General features: G+C 42.8%; 1 protein-coding gene across 2 annotated transcripts in view; it reads right to left on the bottom strand.

Moving 5' to 3' along the window:
* PLG (plasminogen) overlaps nucleotides 1-20072 on the bottom strand; it is a 46993-nt gene extending 26921 nt beyond the window's left edge. Inside the window, exons 1-8 of one of the 2 annotated variants that reach the window (XM_065931014.1) lie at nucleotides 19925-20072; nucleotides 14797-14932; nucleotides 13418-13524; nucleotides 9215-9329; nucleotides 5561-5700; nucleotides 3814-3934; nucleotides 2009-2127; nucleotides 20-182 (exon numbers count right to left, since the gene is read on the bottom strand). In XM_065931014.1, coding sequence (XP_065787086.1) covers nucleotides 20-182; nucleotides 2009-2127; nucleotides 3814-3934; nucleotides 5561-5700; nucleotides 9215-9329; nucleotides 13418-13524; nucleotides 14797-14932; nucleotides 19925-19973 — 950 coding nt within the window. In that variant the 5' untranslated portion in view covers nucleotides 19974-20072. The remainder of the gene's footprint in view (nucleotides 1-19; nucleotides 183-2008; nucleotides 2128-3813; nucleotides 3935-5560; nucleotides 5701-9214; nucleotides 9330-13417; nucleotides 13525-14796; nucleotides 14933-19924) is intronic. The other variant, XM_065931015.1, reaches the window with a different exon arrangement.
* Nucleotides 20073-21460: the final 1388 nt, after the last annotated feature.

Here is a 21460-nt window from a genome sequence, read left to right as displayed (position 1 = left end):
GAAACCAGAGCAGACTTACTTGCAGGGAAAGTTTTCTGGGGTCCTGTTGTGTTTGTGGGGTGCCTGCTCGCTCCAGCGCTGACACGTGTGCCCAGATGCGGTGACGGCCACTGTGCCTCGATAGTTTGCGCCGCTTCCCTTCAGACACTGATACGTCGGCCCAGAGGAGGGCGGCGGTGTGGCTTAAGTGGGGAAGATACATTACAGTGAGTGCTTCTACGGAAAGGAGGCGCAGATGGAAGTTACAGTAGGTAGATGCAGGGAGTGTCTGTCTTCTTTTCCTCTCACCCTTCCAGAATCCCACATCTGAATGTTGCTTATCATTTTTCAGAAGAAGCTGATCTGGTAGAATCAATGTTTACGAGACCCTTTGATGAAAACAGTGAAGGCAAGGGCACCCCACTCCAGTACGCTTGCCTGGAAAATCCCATGGACGGAGGAGCCTGGTGGGCTGCAGTCCATGGTGTCGCGAAGAGTCGGACACGACTGAGCGACTTCACTTTCACTCTTCACTTTCCTGCACTGGAGAAGGAAATGGCAACCCACTCCAGTGTTCTTGCCTAGAGAATCCCAGGGACAGGGGAGCCTGGTGGGCTGCTGTCTATGGGGTCGCACAGAGTCGGACACGACTGCAGCGACCTAGCAGCAGCTTATTAAAAACCCCTCCAAGGACAAGACCCTTGGAGTAAATGCTTCTTTCTGTATTCTCTTTTTTCTGCATTCTCAGTTCAACACACACAGTCAGGCTCAACATGTGTCGTATCCTACCCCAGATCTGCACGTGTGCCAGTAAACAAACTTCCTTTCTGAAGAATAAATTATTCTTTAAGCACACATAACTGACTGACTCCCAGTATTCCACAAAGACAAACAACAGAGAGAGTCCATGGGAAGAAAGAAAATAGTGTCTCCAAGCAAAAGGGTGTGCAGTGAGAAATCAAGAAATTCTTAAGACACACTGTCATATGTAAAACAGATAAACAAGGATTTACTATATAGCACACGGAAGTATATTCAATATCATGTAATAAAGTATAAAGGAGAAGAATCGAGGGGAAGAGAATACAGATATATGCATACAAGTGTATAACTGAATCACTTTGCTATACCCCTGAAATTGACATAATGTTGTATATCAACTATATGTCAATTTTAAAAAAGAAAGCCTCAAGGGAAAAAGAAGACAGAAAGAGACATGTTCCTAAGGAGGATGTTCCTAAGGAGAGTACTGAGTCACTTTAATCACTTTAGCGTGACCGTCTGAGCGAAGAATAGGAGACCAGACCTCAGGACCCACTGAGTCCGTTTAACAGTCTCAACTGTCCTTGTTCAGTGCCTGGCTTCAAATCCTTATAAAAGGAAAATATGATAAAATGGCTCTTTCCAAGTCATTCCCGCTAGGTCTGCCATTTCATCTTTTTCCCCAGACTTCTCTTCTCCTGCCGCTGCCTCCCAAGTTGGCCATACAGAAAAACGGTACATCCTGAGACGCCACTTTGCTTACAGTTAGAAAGAACTCAGTAAAGCGTCTGTCTGCAATGCAGGAGACCCGGGTTCAATCCCTGGTTTGGGAAGATCCCCTGGAGAAGGAAATGGCAGCCCACTCCAGGACACGTGCCTGGAAAATCCCAAGGATGGAGGAGCCTGGTAGGCTACCATCCAGAGTCGGACATGGCTGAGTGCCTTCCCTTGACTGGTTGATAATGAAATCCAGGTACCAGAAGGTGTGGGTCTGCTTTGCCTTTAGCACTAGAGAACGGGAGGGTACCAGAGATCACTCCCAAAAGCCTACATTCATCTGTACTCAAAAGAGGCAAAAGAAGACCCCTCCCCCCAAAAAAAAACCATAAAAAATAGATGCTCTGATCAATTACTACAGTAACCTATAAACTGCTTTAAAAGAGTAATCACATCCCATAGGACTTGTGGGGCCCTTTCCAGGCACAGCGCTCTTGATTCTGAGAGAAGAGGTGAAGGTCCCCGAGGACTGGGTCAGAACCATACTTACTACATCTCGGGATGTCACAGAATTCCCAGCGCTTTTGGGGGTCAGTGGTGAAGCACCAGGGGCGGGGCTCCCCATCAGGATTACGGCAGTAATTCATCTTCAGGTTCTTGCTTGGAAATCTGAAGGTGCGAGAAGGACTTTGACAGCACTGAACATTCACATTCACAGGTGAGAATCATTTCAAATGAGCAAATATTGAGCACTTGCTGTGTGCTAGGCACAGTCAGGCACCCAAGAAGGGGACCGGATGAAGGCTATCCTCCATGTGATGACCATCTCATAAGAAAGATTAGCTCAGTGCTCCAAGGATTGATTTTCTAACAGTCTACATGTGCCACAATCATGGAATGGGATCAACTTTATCATTTGGGCCATCTAGAAAACTTATGTCAGCCAACTTCAATGATTCGGCTGCAAATGACAGCAATTATTAAAATGCAAAGTACTTACTGGCTAGAGATAGCTATTTAGTAAACAGTTCATCCTGGAGGTTGATGTCTTCATAGGTTAAAGGAATGGTCCTTCTAGTCTACCCAGTTCTGATCCTGCTAACCTTTAAACTTGTAGAAACGGGGACAGATAAGCTATGTTCCTGTGTGTAGGCCAGGGAGCGCCCCCCCGCCCGCCCCCCAGCAGGGACTGAGTGATGGAGCCTGTGAGATGAACACCATGCCTCGTGTCCCTCTGGGCTCATTTCATGTTCCTTCCTGAGACTGTAAATGCTTTGTCAGGATGGACAGAGCAACCGGTAGTGGCTCAGACAATCTTCTTCTTCCAGTTTCTGGGAAATAAATTTAACCAATTCTGAGGCGGGAGGCTTTCATTGTGTTTCTTCTTTGGAGTGCAGTAGGGAAAAGAAAACTATAACAGTGGTGATTTAACAGAGCTATTTGAAGCAGGAGGTACAGAAATGCAGGGGAGCTGCTTTCCACACTGAAATCTCTGCCTTAGTCTCTTTTCCTACAAGTTTTTACAAGCCCCGTTATAATCCTATAGTCACAGAATGAAGAGAATGACCAGGAGCAGCTACAGAGAAGGAGGTGTTTTAAGTACAATTAATGTGAAATAGGAGATGCAGAAAATTGTCCCCTACAATTCACCATTACTTTCTAGATCAGGGACTTCTATTTCCATTATAGATTAATGATACCCTTTGAGTAGCTAGTGAAAGTTAGGAATCCTCCCTCCCATAAAAATACACTGATATAAACACACGTAAAATATTGAGGGATTCATAAAACCCACCCATAGATCACAGGGTAGGAAGCCCTGAATCTCATCAGCATGAAGAAAAAAGAAAGGACTACAACCAAGAGGGGACTATTTGGAAAATACACAGACGAGATGTGTATACTGTATGTTTATAGATGTGTATATCTATATTTCTTACATTTAACCTACAAATTAGCCAGTAATCTGGTTACAGTGCAAATCCAGACTCAGTGGAGATGAGATGCTGCATTTCTAACAAACGTTCAGGTGGCAGCACTCTTCCATGGACCACATTCTGACTAGTAAGAATGCATACTTCTAAGGGAGGGGATATATGTGTACCTATGGCTGATTCATGTTGAGGTTTGACAGAAAACAGCAAAATTCTGTAAAACACTTATCCTTCAATTACAAAAAATTTAAAAACAGAATGTATACTTCTTTTGCAGTCACGAAGGGAAATGCAAACTTTGAAATTCAGAAACATCAGGTGTGTTCACTTTTTGAAGAATGCTAAAATACCTAAATAATATTAAACTACCCATAGCATTGCAGAGGCTTAAACATCCAGTTTCACTGCCAGTGAGACTTACTTGGAAGGAATGTATCCGTGGGCATGTGGGCTCTGAGAGTCCCAAGCCTGGCAGTCGCGTCCAGACTTGGTCTTGGCAATCTTGCCCTCATAGGTTTCTCCACTGCAATGCATACATTCAACTGAGAAGAATGGAAAGAAAGGAAAAAAGAAACGGAAATGAATGAAGCAAAAAAGGGTAAAGACTAGACTCTCACTAGAAATGTCTCAAATACCTTTGCCACTTGTTCGTTGGTAATTTTCCAACAATCACCTAGCAACAAAATTGGCCATAAAGGCTTAATTTTCTAATACAATCTAAAATGTCATTCTCTTTTTCACATGGTAGAATTAGCAGATGTGGTCAATACCTTCTTGACTATTACAGTCATGACCAAATCCAGCAACTCCATAATACTTTGTCTTCAAGGTTGGCTACATGTGTTGGTCCTTGGTGGTTGTGGGGAGAGACTGCATATAATCTCAGGAGTCTGTAAATTCTCTACTAGAATTTTTTAATATTTGTGGTCTCTCTTCCAAAAAATCCCTATGGAATTATTCTGATTGCATGCATGCTTGCTCAGTCACATCCCACTCTTTGTGACTTTTAGACTGCAGCCTGCCAGGCTCCTCAGTCCGTGGAATTTTCCAGGCGAGAATACTGGAGTGGGTTGCCATTTCCTCCTCCAGGGGATCTTCCCAACCCAGGGATGGAACCCACATCTCCTGTGTCTCCTGCATTGGCAGGCAGATTCTTTCCCACCGAACCACCGGGAAACTCTCTCTGATTGTCTGGGTAACTGCCAAAGAAGCCAGCAGCCTCTCAGGATTTTAGTGCCAGGGTTTTTGCTTGTGTTCGTGACCTCGAGAGAGGAACAATATTCACCTAAAGGGACGATGCTTCTCTTTTTATTGTTATTGAAAAGCATGCTGGTTGTTTTTCTTTCTCGCATCCTTGTAAAATGGGAACTTTGCAAGTCTTAATATAATGTGGTATAGCAGAAGAATATAAGACTTTAATGTTTATGTGGCAATAAGGAATATGGAAGCAGACCAGATATAAAAAGGATACTCTCATGTCAGTAAAGGGCCAAATGCCCTCATAACATAGTGTACAAATAAATAAAGAATGCCCATGGTTGGAATAGAGGAAGTGATGGGAAACTGAGCCATCACCCAGTACATACTCAATCCACGTGGTTCTGCAAATCCCACCTTCATTCACTGCCCTATTGCATCAATAAATGTGGCAGGAAATATGAAGTAAAGAACATTTTCCCATAGGATATTTTACATTCTTTTAACATTGACTTTTGAAACGTGCTTTTAAATTGATTGTTCCATTGAAACAATAGATTGCTAACTTAAAAACTGTTTCATTGCTTGGTTCCAACAGCATGACAAAGTCTACCATGTTAAATTAATCTGTATTTGAATTGTGCTGATTTTGTGGTTTTATGTTAACAGTTGAATTGCAAATATCTTTCTGGCTTGAACTGTGTCAGAGCTTTAAGCATAAAAAGTTTGCATCTAGAGTTTACATCTAGTTTTATATTTGTCCCTGTTGAGCCACATGTTAATAAAGATAATTTAGATCCATAATGGAAATTGTGCAAAATTTTTGTCTTTTCCCAGAGGTCATATATTACTTGATGATGTCAAACAAAGCAGTAATTATTATTAATATCCCCATAGATAATCAATTTACAGCAAATTACTCCACACATAACGGGCAGAATAGGAAAACTTTTCCTAGAGCCATCCCTGACCTTCACATTCAGGAATGTCGCAGTAGTCAAATCTCTTGTCTGGATCTGTGGTGTAACACCAGGGCCCGTTGTCATCATTGTCTGGATTCCTGCAATAGTTCTCCTCCAGTCCCGCTAGAGGAAATTTTTCAGGCGAAAAGCTGCACAGAATGGAAAAGAATCACTTTGACTATATTTTAAAAATCAGCGTGTTATCAGCAGAGCAGGATAAGACCCCTTCTCTTTCCCAAATGTGGTTTGAGATTGTGTCATTCAACTATTCATACTATTCATACTTAAGGGAAGTGAAAAGCAAAGGAGAAAAAGAAAGATATTCCCATTTGAATGCAAAGTTCCAAAGAATAGCAAGGACAGATAAGAAAGCCTTCCTCAGCAATCAATGCAAAGAAATAGAGGAAAACAACAGAATGGGAAAGATGAGAGATCTCTTCAAGAAAATTAGAGCTACCAAGGGAACATTTCATGCAAAGATGGGCTCAATAAAAGACAGAAATGGTAGGGACCTAACAGAAGCAGAAGATATTAAGAAGAGGTGGCAAGAATACACAGAACTGTACTAAAAAGATCTTCACGACCCAGATAATCACGATGGTGTGATCACTCACCTAGAGCCAGACATTCTGGAATGTGAAGTCAAGTGGGCCTTAGGAAACATCACTACAAACAAAGCTAGTGGAGGTGATGGAATTCCAGTTGAGCTATTTCAAATCCTGAAAGATGATGCTGTGAAAGTGCTGCACTCAATATGGCAGCAAATTTGGAAAACTCAGCAGTAGCCACAGGATTGGAAAATGGCAGTTTTCATTCCAATCCAAAAATAAAGCAATGCGAAAGAATGCTCAGACTACCACACAATTGCACTCATCTCACACGTTAGTAAAGTAATGCTTAAAATTCTCCAAGCCAGTTGTTCAGCAATATGTGAACCGTGAACTTCCAGATATTCAAGCTAGTTTTAGAAAAGACAGAGGAACCAGAGATCAAATTGCCAACATCCACTGGATCATAGAAAAAGCAAGAGAGTTCCAGAAAAACATCTATTTCTGCTTTACTGACTATGCCAAAGCCTTTGACTGTGTGGATCACAATAAACTGTGGAAAATTCTGAAAGAGATGGACATACCAGACCACCTGACCTGCCTCTTGAGAAACCTGTATGCAGGTCAGGAAGCAACAGTTAGAACTGGATATGGAACAACAGACTGGTTCCAAATAGGAAAAGGAGTACGTCAAGGCTGTATATTGTCACCCTGCTTATTTAACTTATATGCAGAGTACATCATGAGAAACGCTAGAATGGAAGAAGCACAAGCTAGAATCAAGATTGCCAGGAGAAATATCAATAACCTCAGATATGCAGATGACACCACCCTTATGGCAGAAAGTGAAGAAGAACTAAAGAGCCTCTTGATGAATGTGAAAGAGGAGAGTGAAAAAGTTGGCTTAAAGCTCAACATTCAGAAAACTAAGATGATGGCATCTGGTCCCATCACCTCATGGGAAATAGATGGGGCAACAATGGAAATAGTGGCTGACTTTATTCTTCTGGGTTCCAAAATCACTGTGGATGGTGACTACAGCCATGAAATTAAAAGATGCTTACTCATTGGAAGGAAAATGATGACCAACCTAGACAGCATATTAAAAAGCAGAGACGTTAATTTGTCAACAAAGGTCCATCTAGTCAAGGCTATGGTTTTTCCAGTGGTCATGTATGGATGTGAGAGTTAGACTATAAAGAAAGCTGAACGCCGAAGAACTGATGCTTTTGAACTGTGGTGTTGGAGAAGACTCCTGAGAGTCCCTTGGACTGCAAGGAGATCCAACCAGTCCATCCTAAAGGAGATCAGTCCTGGGTGTTCATTGGAAGGACTGATGCTGAAGCTGAAACTCCAATACTTCGGCCACTTGATGTGAAGAGCTGACTCATTTGAAAGACCCTGATGCTGGGAACGATTGAGGGCAGGAGGAGAAGGGGATGACAGAGGATGAGATGGTTGGATGGCATCACTGACTCAATGGACATGGGTTTGGGTGGACTCCAGGAGTTGGTGATGGACAGAGAGGCTGCGGTCCATGCGGTCCCAAAGAGTCGGACACGACTGAGTGACTGAACTGAACTGAACATCCAACTACATTTCAGCTGTGTGCAATAGCATTTCTATCCAGTTGTCAGTGTCTCTATTGATAGCCTGTTCAGTAGAGTAGTTAATATCACTGTTATTATTGTGTGAACAGCCAAGTCTTAGAAGTAGAGTCAAAGCATCTTATGCACAATAGAAATATAAAGCCCTCAAAGCCTGCCAAATTCATGAGACATGCCAAACACCTGCTTTTGTCAGTTGCCCTTCTCTCTGTAAAAATAATAGAAGTTAAGACCATTTTGTCTGTGTGAACTCTGCATGAGGCATTATGCTAAAGTCTCTCTATACATTCTCTAATGTAGTCAATAAAAATCCCTATCAGGAAGGTGTTATTATTCCCACTTCCCAGATCAGAAAACTGAGGCACAGCCATGTGAAACAGATCACATCTCACCTAAGCTTGAGCAGTTAATAAATAGCATCTCAGGGGTTTAAAGTCAGATCTGCCTGATGCCAAACTCCACGTCCCCTCTGAGGTGCGTCTAGAATTAATGGGAGAGTGGGAGGACGGAGTGAAGCTCCTATTCAGGCATGAGCTGCTGTGTTGCAATAAGAAATTGGGTTAAAAACCTAAGATTTCAAATCTAAAACAGCAGATTTTGCTTCTGGTTCTCCTGTGTACCCGTTTTTAGTAGATTTGGAGCTCTTGGGACTTCAGTTTCCGCATCGGCTGGGGTATAGATGACCAAGACTCTCTCTCAGATCCTTGCCATTCTATGACTCAGCCATATGGTTTGTCCTTTTCATCTCAATAAGCCTCAATGTGCGGGGAACATGAGACTTCCTCTCGTTGTCGAAGCTAACTCTCTCAGTTGGGCCCGACTCTCTGCGACCCCACGGACTGTAGCCCACCAGGTTCTTCTGTTCATGGGATTTTTCAGACAAGAATAATGGAATGGGCTGCCATTTCTTTCTCCAGGGGATCTTCTTGACCCTGGGATCGAACCCTTGTCTCCTGAATTGGCAGGCGGATTCTTTACCACTGAGGCACCAGGGAAGCCCAATTCATAAGGATGGCTAAAGATGATTTGTTTGGGAGTGAGAAGGATCATAGACACTAAATTCCCACTTGATAAGCATTGTTCATGAGAATTAAATGTCGCCTAGTACCATATTGGGCAAAGTATAAAGAATGACATTAAAATAAATAATAGGCAAGTTGCAAGATAATCTGTTTTCCACAATGTTGGTGTGAACAAATGTTTGATTTAGATTGATTCAATTGTAAACATCATCATCTTTTGTCTTTTCTCCGTCTCAGCGTAGAATTCATGTTCTAGAATTTATTCTTTTTTCATTGTTTTAAATCTTCCCCCAAAAAAGCATATACATAAGAATGAATGGAAAGCAGCCGTTTTCTGCTTTTATGCCATCAATTATTGAACGGCTCTGCACCAGCGTCAGTAAGATTCTCCCCATACTTGCTAGTCACATGTTCTGGTTTGAGCAGGAAGTAATGGAGTCATTCTGAGTACAAGAGGTGAACACGGAGACAAAAGAGAAGTCTTACTTGGGTACGTGTGGGGAAGTGGCGCTCCATTTTTGACAGGTGACACCAGTTTTCGTTTTGGCTTTGGTCCCTCTGTAGGTCTTCCCGTTTCCCGTCTTGCACTCCAACAGGTAGACTGCAAGGAAGCCCAAACAGTGGTCAAACCCTTTCACAACAACGACAAGAAATCACGAGGAAGCCCTGCACTGCTTGATCATGTTGTAGAAGAAGACACGGTTACCCGCTATCTAAAAAGGCAGTCTGTGTGAGAGTTACCGCAGGCCTCCCTGGTGGGTCAGTGGTAAAGAATCTGCCTCCCAGTGCAAGAGATGTGGGTTCGGTCCCTGGGTCAGGAGGATTCCCAGAGAAAGAAATAGCAACCCACTCCAGTATTCTTGCCTGGCCAATTCCATGAACAGAGGAGCCTGGTGGGGTGCCGCCCGTGGGGCCGCAAAAGAGTCAGACACGACTAAAGCAACCAAACAACAACAACAAAGAATTGTAGTTAAGGGTGGGGCGCTGACTCCTTTATCCAGAGTTCCTGCCCTTCCGAGTGCCAGGCAGATGCTGCGTGCAGGGGCTGCTGGGGACGCTTGGAGTAGGAAACGCGCAGGTCCTGCCCAAGTGGCGCTTACATCCCAGTGGAGTCTGGGGCGCCAGGTACAGAAGGTAATCAAGGACACGGACTGTGCAATAGACAACCTCATAGCAACACGTGTAACAGAGAAAATAAATAGCATCGTGAGGGAGTGGATGGGAAGGGGGTGAGGGCTTCTTCATGGAATGGGCAGACCTGCAGAGGCTGAAAAAGATGCAAGCCATTTCTAGGTTCACGGTGGTATTTTAAGTGTGAAAAAAGAACCAAACGGGGTAATGCAGTTGTGGTCTACCCTCAGCATTTACAGAAGATGCTCTCAACCAGCCTCCATTTAAACAACTTGCTGGTTACCCAGTGGGCCCCATCCTGCCTTTAAAACACACTGTCAGGGGTCCCCCTGTGGCCCACATGAGGAAGGATGGGCGTCTGCGGCTGGCAAGCCACGTTCGGGAGTGCTGACCCGCTCTGTTCCTACCAGTTGGGTTATACGCTTACCAAGAGTCAGTTGTTTTTATTTCCAAAACTTTTTATACGCTCTATTTGATTACGGATGATCTAAACTGAGAAATGAATGGGGGAGAGGAGGGAGGGTTTTTTTTTTTTTTTTTAATAAACTAAGATAAATCGTTTCAAGTAGTTGAAAGAGTAGAGTAGTTTTTTAAATTGTTTTCAAGGGGCTTCCCTGGTGGTCCAGTGGGGAAGACTCTGTGCCCCCACTGCAGGGGACATAGGTTCCTTCCCTGGTGGAGGAACTAAGATGCCCCAGGACACAGGATGCGGTCAAAACAAATTGTTACCAAACCCACCGAGAGCAGTCCTTTCCTGTTGTTGATATGAGTCTGAGGGGAGGGGAAGCATGAAAATATAAAGGAATTTTACAGTCAGGTTGATTAATGGGTGTCTCTAGACTCGCTCAACTTCAAAGAGAAGGACAGATTATGGTAGATAATTCATGAGTGTGGCTTATACAAGAAATGCTCTAGATAACTTCTGTTGGTGGTCCCCGGATTCAAAGAAAAAACGCCTCTGTTTTATGTCCAAAGGTACCAGCATAAGCTCGTGTTTTCAAAGAAAATATAAAAGATTTAAAGTATATTTGTATCATCCATTATGATTCCCCACTTAATATTTTTTAATAGAGGATACTTATTTTACAACGCTGGGTTAGTTTCTACCATTCAACAATGTGAATCAGCCCAAAGTATGTTTATACATGCATATATATATATATAATCCTCTCTCTTGAGTCTCCCTCCCACCCCACCCCCCATCCCACCCCTCTGGGTCATCGCAGAGCGCTGAGCTCCCTCAGCTTTCCACAAGCAATCTATTTTGCACATGATAGTGTTTTATGTGTAAAATAAATAGTGGGAAGCTGCTCTATCACACAGGGAGCTCAGTTCGGTGATCTTGGGTTTCGCAGGCGGCATTAGTAGTGAAGAACCCGCCTGACAATGCAGGAGACATAAGAGATGCAGGTTTAATCCCTGAGTCAGGAAGATTCCCTGGAACAGGAAATGGCAACCCATTCCAATATCCTTGCCTGAAAATTCCACGGACAGAGGAGCCTGGTGGGCTATAGTCCATAGGATAGCAAGGAGCCGGACATGGCAGAGGCAGCTTAGCACACAGTGTCTGCATGTCAATGCTTTAAATTAATCGATCAATTATCTGGGTAGAATACTTCTAACACACCTATAGTAACTGCTGCTTTAAATCCAACACTCTGTTTAAAGATTACAAATATATCTTCATTGAGATATATGATGACAGTCGATATGTTACGCTTATCAAAAAGGTAAGCAAGGTATTCCAGAGGCCAGGGGTCAGGGAAGGGGACCCTCGAGCTGCAACTTGGGCGATGAGGAGCCGGAAGAACAGAGGAGGGTCAGGATGAACAGGCCTGTGACCCGCCTGCAGGAGGCACAGACATCAGCCCAGCAGGCGAGCTAGGCTGAGTAACACAGCGCCCAGTAGCAACTGGTGAGTATTTGGACTTTCTTCTAAGAGCACCGAGGGTTCGAGGCAGGGCTGTTCTGGACCAGCCGCTGCGGTGATGAGGGAGGCTTTAGACCCAAGTGGCGGCAATGGCCCTGGTGGCCAGTGGAGGTGAAGCTGATCTGACACCGACTGTTCCCAGAAGCACCCTGGCAGGTGACTTTGCAGCGGGTCGATATTCCACAGTAAAGAAACAAGCACCCAGAAATGACTGACTTTTGACTCTTTGCCTCTCTTGTTTGTCTGTACCCGCCACAGTTTGTATAACCTTTGGCTCCTTTCCATCACCCTGAAAACAGGCAACGCTTCAACTAGCCAAACGAAGCCTAGCGGTCACCCCCTTGATCCTTCTGGTTAACCGTTTACAGAGGACAGGCTTAAACGGTAGCGTTTGCACAGAGAGTCCCACCAGCATTTTTTAAAAGTCTGATAGACTGGGTAAGCCCATATATCTCTTCCTTTACTCACTAACTGCAAGAACTAACAACGTCCACAGATAAACTTCAGATTTAATCTGCACTTTAGACTCAAGAGTTAGAGCTCAGCAGTGGACCCGGAGTGAGGTTAACAGACGCACAGCTGCTTAAAGCTAAGATGAACCACCATGTAGATATAATCCTGACCTAAAAAACACCTCTCAAAATCTTAAGAGTTTGGTGGGAAAACGCCAGAGAACGTGCAAGCTGTTGTCAAGAATACGTGAAATAGATGTTTCTTGTTGTCTTCAGCACTTGTGATGCAGAATATTTGGAGAGCAAAACCACTATCAAAATAGTCCTGACACCTCTCCAACAACAGAGAAAGGGAAGTAGCTGCAAAAGCATCGTGAGTCACTTGAATCTTCGTACAGACTAATGAACTTGTGCACGTCCAAGAAGCCGCACAATTTCTGCAGGAATCTAGGCCATCTGTGGTCCTAAACAACGAAGGATCCAGAGTTTTTAAGGAAACTCTCAAAAATGAGCTCCAACTTCTGTACGTTTTCAAATTTCTGCACCATTTTAGGGAAATATAGGCCAGGACAGAAAGAAAAGTAGAACATGTAAGAGTAAAATGAAGGATACTGTCTCTATTTAAATGTTACTGCAGATTGAAAACACCTCAGTTTTGCTACTGCTCCAGGCTTCAGACCACAGATGGTGGTCCCTGCAGAACAAAAAAACCAAGATCATAAGGAACTTGTGTACTCTCTCTTTTCTTCTTAAAAATAAGAAAATATCTTTGTTATTTAATATCTTTAAATAAGATATTTAAATATCTTAATATTTAAATCTTAATATCTTAGAATACATTAAAATATCTTAATATTTTAATATCTTTAAATAAGATATTATTTAGTATCTTATTTTCAGGGTCCTAGAGACAGAAGTGATTTTGTAAATCCAATCCCTGTGTTTTGAAATCAAGAGGAAGGAAACCTAAAAGGTGAAATAATATATTCAGGTTGGCATTGTGGGTTAGTGGCCAAATCTTCTGACTCCAAGTTCATTTTCAATGCACCATAGCTCCTCCATTTTCTGGTCTGATAAATTACAGATAGTAACTGGGCTGGTGGGGAGGGAAGGGAGAGGGGAAGGACAAGAAGAAAGAGAAAGACAGAAGAAGGAGGAAGAAAACATTGTACATACTTCTCTTCTCATATAGAATGACATCCCTCATCCTAAACACTGGGGAGGTCTTGCTGTTTTCAGCCATTATGACACATTGCTGCTCTTTACTGTGATACTGGAAAGACCTGCAGAAGAGAAACAGAAAACACCACTCTAGCCCTTTGTTTAAAGGAATTTAAACACCACTCTATTTCCTTTGCTAAAGGGAAGTTTTAAAGACAACTTTGGATGAATGGAGGATCTCAGAACTTGCTTTCAATTCAACCTGGCACCATATTGAAAGGATGCAGCACCATGGTAGATATTCTTTTTCTCTCTTCTACCCTTGCCTTCTTCCCCTCCCCATTTTCTTTCTGTTTTAACTGCTTTATTCTTTCTGCACCCGTTTTTCTTAACGAAGCGCCAGAATATCTGCTTTGTGTGGAAGCAACTGAACTTCTTTGAACCCATTCCCAAGACGGTCCACATGGACGCCTCTACCTTCCCACTTGACAATGCCTCTGATTCTACCCGCTTCCCTCACGCCCCCCAGCCCTGCACTCGTCCTGGGTGAATATTGAGCCTGGCATCAAAGTTGTCCAAGGCTTCCTTTCCAGCCCCGTCTCTTACATAAGCCTTTGCATCAGCTGACGCAGTCCTTCCCGCAGGTGCCCAGCCAGGCTGCCCTCTGCCTAGAATCCTTCCCGCGTGGTCGCCGTTTACCGAGATTTCACCCTTCGAAGCCCAGCTCAGCTCCCCCCACTCCACCCCAGGCCTTCCCTGGTTGTCTCAGCTCTTAGGATTGTTATTTCCTCTGAATCTTAACAGAGCACATACTGATTTTATCAATATCTCACATTGGCTGTATTTTTTTTTAATTTTTTATATTTTTTCCAGTTTCTGTGACACCATAAATACAAAAGGGTGAGAACTGGCTTTCGGATCTACACAAAAATCTATCATATATACTGATTTTATATATCGTATATAAAATCTATCATATATATATGATATATATATCATATATATATACCAGATCACTGTATCACTTCATTTCACATGAAGCATGTAAAATGCTTCATGGCTCCTTAAGGTCTAGGACACTTCCAGTCACATGATCCTCAATAAATATTTACCAACAATGATATTAAAAAGCTACAGACATAACAATAGCTGCTGATGTCAAGTGTTAAATAATTTCCTTTGGGGGCATTTTTCTAAAAGGACACTAATGAACTTTCACAAGAAACTGTATGGTTTCAGATACCGGGAGCCAATACAGATTCCAAACTCCAACCTCATGAAATTCCTCTTAAATCCTATTTTCAATGATAAATCCCTGAGCAAATTTCTTGTGATCGATGTAATGTGTCTCAAGCAGCAGGAGTTCTGCGTAGGTGCAGTTACCAGGAACATACCTGCAAACGAAGTCTGTCTCCTCCTCACACTTTGCTGCACAGTCCTCTATGCTTCTTCCCGCCATGTTCTTCCGACTCAAGCTAAGCAGGGAAGCCCCCTGGGTATTTACATAGTCATCCAGGAGGTCTCCGAGACCTACGAAAGTCAAATTAAAATGCAGCAGCTGATTAATGCACCAACACCGCTGATAATTAATTATCATGAATTTGTAAATTATTCGCTTTGCATCATCCAAGTAAAATTTGCTGCTCTATTGGAAGCAACTGGGTGGTTGTGAATACAAATGACTAACTAGGAAAACAATTCCATGAGTAGATGGCACGATGTTAAAAGATTGTCTGGATTGCTAGGTTAATAGATTAGAACAATTTAACAATTTTCACATTACTACGTTAATGGGTATGAAGCCTTAAATAAGAAAAAATTTGATCTGTTTCTAGTAATTGCATGTCATGATGGAGCACTAGGAGACCACCCTTGGGCAATTTTGATGATGATTTGTCCATCCCTGGGTTCTAAATAGAACCTCAGTTCAGTTCCATCACTCAGTTGCGTTTGACTCTTTGCAACCCTATGGACTGCAGCACGCCAGGTTTCCCTGTCCATCACCAACTGCCAGAGTTTGCTCAAACTCATGTCCATCGAGTCGGTGATGCCATCCAACCATCTCATCCTCTGTCGTCCCCTTCTCCTCCCGCCTTCAATCTTTCCCAGCATCAGGGTCTTTTCCAATGAGTCAGTTCGTCGCATCAGGTGGCCAAAGTATTGGAGCTTCAGCTTCAGCATCAGTCCTTCCAATGAATATTCAGGACTGATTTCCTTTAGGATGGACTGGTTGGATCTCCTTGCCATCCAAGGGACTCTCAGGAGCCTTCTCCAACACCACAGTTCAAAAGCATCAATTCTTCGGCACTCAGCTTTCTTTATAGTCCAACTCTCACATCCATACATGACCACTGGAAAAACCATAGCCTTGACTAGACGGACCTTTGTTGGCAAAGTAATGTCTCTGTTTTTTAATATGCTGTCTAGGTTGGTAATAACTTTTTAAATAGAACCGGGAGGCCATTATTTGATTTCCCACAGTACAAACTTCAGTTGTGACAGTGTTGCTTAAACTAATGTGACAGGCATTCTCTGAATGGTTCCATCACCAGATACAAAAACTTTGTTGAGCTGATGATGTTGAGAAGAAATAAGACCTGGGCTAAATCTTGACCATAATACATGGTCATTTTTTTACTGGGCTTAGTACAATGACCCCTCACTATTTATTAAAAAAGAAACCATTTGGGGCTCAATGATAACAGCTTTCTGGCATTTCCGAAGGGAGTGCACAAGAGTCTGGTACAAACAATGGTCTTGATTTTCTTCTGAGATAGAATCTGAGCCAAAAAGTCTTGTCTGAAGGCTGCTCTGCCCCTGGCTACTGCAGAGGGTGGCCAGGGGGTGCCCAGCCGTGGTCCCACCACAGGGCTGCCAAGAGAACTTGGTGAACCGGAGGCCAATATGGCCCCTGAGACAGCCGTGGCTCTATTTCACGCCTCGAGGGGCTCCTCTCCATCCTTTGGAATGGAACACCAGCCATGCTTATAGCGTGAGGGGCTAAAAAGAGGTTAACACACTGGAGACGGCAGTTTCCTAAAGTTTGCCTAAATGGGATTAGGCAACCTGGCAACCTTGACCGCTCTAGGGGGCGGAGTAGAGACCAAAGCCCAAGTGAGCGGGTTGAAGAGTGACCAGGACAAGCGCTGGGAACGTCTTGGGAGGACAAGTCTTTTCAGAAGCCTGGCTGTGGAAGGAGCATCTCCTAGAGGCCATATGAAGTCTCAGGAATGTTTTAATATTTTTATTTTTAAAGTTTTAATATTTTAATATTTTTATTTAAAATGTTGATTTACAATGTTGTGTTCGTTTCAAGTGTACAGAAAAATGATTCAGTTATACATGCATATTCTTTTTTAGATTCTTTTCCACTATAGGTTACTACAAGCTATTGAGTATTGTTCCCTGAGCACAGCAGTAGGTCCCCATTTATTTATTTTATATAGTATCCCAAAGTGGGGCTTCCCTTGTGGCTCAGCTGGTAAAGAATCTGCCTGCAATGTGGGAGACCTGGGTTCGATCCCTGGGTTGGGAAGATCCCCTGCAGAAGGGAAAGGCTACCCACTCCAGTATTCTGGCTTGGAGAATTCCATGGTGTTTTATCCCAAGATATAACATATGCTTTATATATGCTAATTCCTGACTCCTAATTTATACCTCCACATTATTTCCACTTTGGTAACCAGAAGTTCATTTTCTATGTCCATGAGTCTATTTCTGCTTTGCAAATCACTTCATCTGCATCATTTTTTTTAAGATTCTATGTATAGGTGATATCATATCATATCTGTCTTTCTCTGTCTGACTTACTTCAGTTAGTATGACCACCTCTAGGTCCTCTGGGAAATTTTTTTAAGATGAGACATTCAGGAGCGTGTTTGGATACTGATGAAAATGATCTAGGAGGAAGGATCATTAAGGGCCAGATGTTCTTTCTCAGAAGGGCCATCCCTGACCACCTTGGACACATGCCTTGCTCAGGGGTGATGCACTGTCCCAGACTGAGACAAAGCCATTCCCGGAGCCCACGCTCTCCCTGACTCTGCTTTTTCTTCTTCAACCTAATATTCTCCAAATTGGAAGCATGGATCCTTCGACCCTCGAACAGGAGTTGACTGGTGGGCTGCCGTCTATGGGGTCGCACAGAGTCAGACACGACTGAAGCGACTTAGCAGCAGCAGATGTAGCTTAATACACCAAAAAACTTTCGATATATGTATCAAGACTATAGAGAAATGCATATTTAGACCCATGCTCAGGTCTTCATCCTGAATTTTTCTCCCAATCTGAGCTCTCCTTTCCAGAAACAGCTGTGCTTTGGTAATTTCTATAGATGAGGGTGTAACTAGTTTTTTCTTTTCTTTATTAAAATTACTTTATTTTAATTGGAAGATAATTACAATATTGTGGTGGGTTTTGCCGTACATCAACATGAATCGGCCACAGGTACATATGTGTCCCCCATCCTGAGCCCCCCTCCCACCTCCCTCCCCACCCTATCCCCCTGGCTGGTCCCAGAGCATCAGACTTGAGTGCCCTGCTTCACACATCGAACTTGCACTGGTCATCTATTTCACATACAGTAATACACATGCTTCAGTGCTATTTTCTCAAATCATCTCACCCTTACAGGAAAGGGGGGAAGAAAATCTCCTTCTACAGCAGTTCTTAGTGAGAGGCAGATAAGCAGTTTGCATTTCACAAACAGCCAAGTCTTTTCTTTCAATCACATAACCATGGGGGCACATATACATACTACTGTGATTTTTTTAAAAACCCATATTATTCATAAACTATACTTGGTTTACTCATAATATACATCCACATTCAGTCTAGAATATAAAAATAATTTTCTTACTGAAAAGATTTCTCTAATATTTCTTGGTCAATAAATAAACTGTATTATAACCCACTGTCAAATGAACCCTAGAACTAAAGAAAGAAAATATGGGGATTTTCAATCTAGAGAGAAGAAAACCTATTCCTTTTTCGGATATTTCTTTGTCATATCAGTTCTTAAGGGAGGTCTGTCTCAGCAGGTATATACTATGAAACATAATAACATAATTAAAGGTAAATTAATTAAAGGATAATAAAAATAGAAAATTTTACAATATATAAAATATATTATATTTTATTTATATATAATATATATTATAATATATAAAATATAAAAAATCATTTATATCCTGGCCTGCTCTACTTTCTGAGAACTCTTGAAAAGATCTAATTTCAGTCTTTATAGGATATATTTTATAGAGTTCTTATGTTTGCTTTTTAAAAATATATTTATTTTTCATTGAAGGATAATTGCTTTACAATATTGTGTTGGTTTTTGCCATATATCAACATCAATCATCCCTTATGTTTATTTTTAAATTTTCAGTTCAGTTGAGTTGCTCAGTCATGTCTGACTCTTCGCAGCCCCATGGACTACAGCACACCAGGCTTCCCTGTCCATCACCAACTCCTGGAGCTTGCTCAAACTCCTGTCCATCGAGTCGGTGATGCCATCCATTTTAAAGTCTGAGGGCAATAAAAATGTTCTAAAAGGTCCTGTGATAGTTGCACAACTCTAAATACTGTGTAAGATCTATTAGATTATACACTTCAAATGTGTGACTTGTGTAGTATGTGAATTATATCTCAATAAAGCTGTAAAAAGAAAAAAAAGAGCCTCAAAGACATGCTTAGAATATTTTAAAGAAGGTTTAAAGTTGAAAAAGTGAGAACCATCAGATTCCTTCTCGGAAAGCCCTGACTGAAGTCCTGGTTTCTTCACTTCCTGGTTTTGGAAGTTTGGTCAATAGGCAAATAATGTGATTTTCCTAACTACAGATTTCCTCATCTATAAAACGAGGATAAGTCTACTAAAATACCTGTTGTATCTGCTAAATAAGCTGGTGATGATAACGGACACACATGTGTATGGATGGATGAAAAAGTACCACTCTATCTCAGGGACTCAATAGAGATTTGTTGAATCTCTATTGTACATCGCTTGACTAATCAATGCCTGTGATTTCTCCAGGCATAAGAAGCAAGCTAATATGTATTAAAGACCTTCCCTAACAGGGAATAGGTCAACACAGTCACTCTGGTCAAAGATCGTGGTCAGAGATATTTTGTTGTTCACATTTGAAAGTCTGGAGAATATGAAACCTTAACAAAAATGGTCTAGCTTAACCAAACTAAGAACCAGGCAAAGAGACCAACAACTTTTGGAGTTGTTAGCACTCTGGGCTGTTTTTTACAACTAAATAACCATCACTTGGGATCCATCTTTTATATTGAAAGCATCATTCATTATTTTCTCTGTCCACTTGTCCCCAGCATTCACAGAAGGGAAACAAACCTTATTTCTTGAAGAATTCCTCCATCTTAGATGCTGAACTGGGAATCTGATGAATCAAAAGCTAAATTCCGCAAGTTGCCCATAAAACGATGATGGCTTTATTTTTAATATATTGCTAGGGGAAAAAAATATTGATTCAAGTGAAAAAACAAATCTTTAAGTCTTACCTGATTTCAGAAATAAGAGAAGTAGGAACACCACCTCCTTATGTTCCATTTTGGGACTGGCCAGCCGCGTCCCGAAAACAGGGTGTCCCAGTCCCAAGATGTTATTGACTTACATGAGAGGAAACGCGCTTGCAAACAAAATAATCACACAGAGTTAATCATTCTCCCAGAGGCCCACGCCACTGTGCTCTGAGGGATCAAACATCACCTGGACGGGAGGATCTTACAAAATGTTAACAGCGGACTCTGCAATAGATGCTGGGAAGTGGTGGAGACTGCCCACCCCCACCCCGGCTGCCCCAGGCTGCTTCTGCCTCCCTGCACACCCCACCCCCTGGCCCATCTTTCCCACTTTCTCTTCTTTCCTTCCCTCTTCCTTGTTTCACTTTATTTCGGGTAAAACAAAAATTACAACAGTAGCTAACATGTGCTGAGAACTTTCCTATGCCAGACCTCCTGCAGAGTTTCATTCAATCTTCCAACAGCAATACTGGGGCTTCCCTGGCGGCGCAGTGGTAGAGGGTCCACCTGTTACCGAGTCCAGGCTCGCTCTGCCAGCTGCACGACAGGCCAATGAATCCGAGAGGTGAGGGGTTGAGGCAAGGAAAGACTTTAATCAGGGGGCCTGGCTGACTGAGAAGATGGCAGGTTATCACCTCAAAATAGCCGTCTTGTCAGGGCCTGGTTGCCAGGTTCTTTCATGTATCAGATCCATAAAAGATGGGTCCATAAATGATGGATCACCTCCAGAGAGGTGAGGAAGCAAAGTAGAAAGACTTCTCAGTCCTTGCAAATGTCCCCTAGAATGGCAAGCCTCAAGCATGAGAATGTGTTCATTTTACTTCCTCTGGTTCAGTTCAGTCGCTCAGTTGTGTCTGACTCTTTGTGACCCCATGGACTGCAGTCCTCTAGGCTTCCTTGTCCATCACCAACTCCTGGAGCTTGCTCAAACTCATGTCCATCGAGTCGGTGATGCCATCCAACCCTCTCATCCTCGATCGTCCCCTTCTGTCTCTCACTTCCTTAGAGTCCTTCGCAGGTGGGCAGCTCAGGTTATCTCCCTGAGGCAGGCCATTATGTATGTTTACAATAACAAAAGAAGGGTTAAAGTCACAGAAGCAGATCCAATGTAAATTTGAAATTAACCCTTCCTGGTTACTCGTCTGCCAATGCAGAAGACGTGGGTTCGACCCCTGGTCCGGGAAGATCCCACACATGCCACGAAGCAACTAAGCCAGCGCGCCACGACTGGGTCTGTGCTCCAGAGCCCGGGAGTCATGACTGCTGAAGCCCACGGGCCCCAGAGCCCACAAGAAGCCATAGCAATGAGACACCCATGCGCTGCCCCTGGAAAGTAGACCCCGCTTCCTGCAGCCAGAGAAAAACCTGCACAGTCAGAGAACCCAGCACAGCCAACAATAAACAAAAAAAAACTATATTAAAACCACAAGCAATATTAGGATCATCCCCACTTAAGATGACAGGCTGAGCAAGTCTAACTTTCCAAGGTCACTTGGCTCACAAGGCATGAAGCCA

The sequence above is a fragment of the Muntiacus reevesi genome, chromosome 3 (genome assembly GCF_963930625.1).
Source record: "Muntiacus reevesi chromosome 3, mMunRee1.1, whole genome shotgun sequence".
NCBI lineage: Eukaryota > Metazoa > Chordata > Mammalia > Artiodactyla > Cervidae > Muntiacus > Muntiacus reevesi.
The sequence above is the reverse complement of the archived record's forward strand: the minus strand, read 5'-3'. Positions and strand labels throughout refer to the sequence as shown.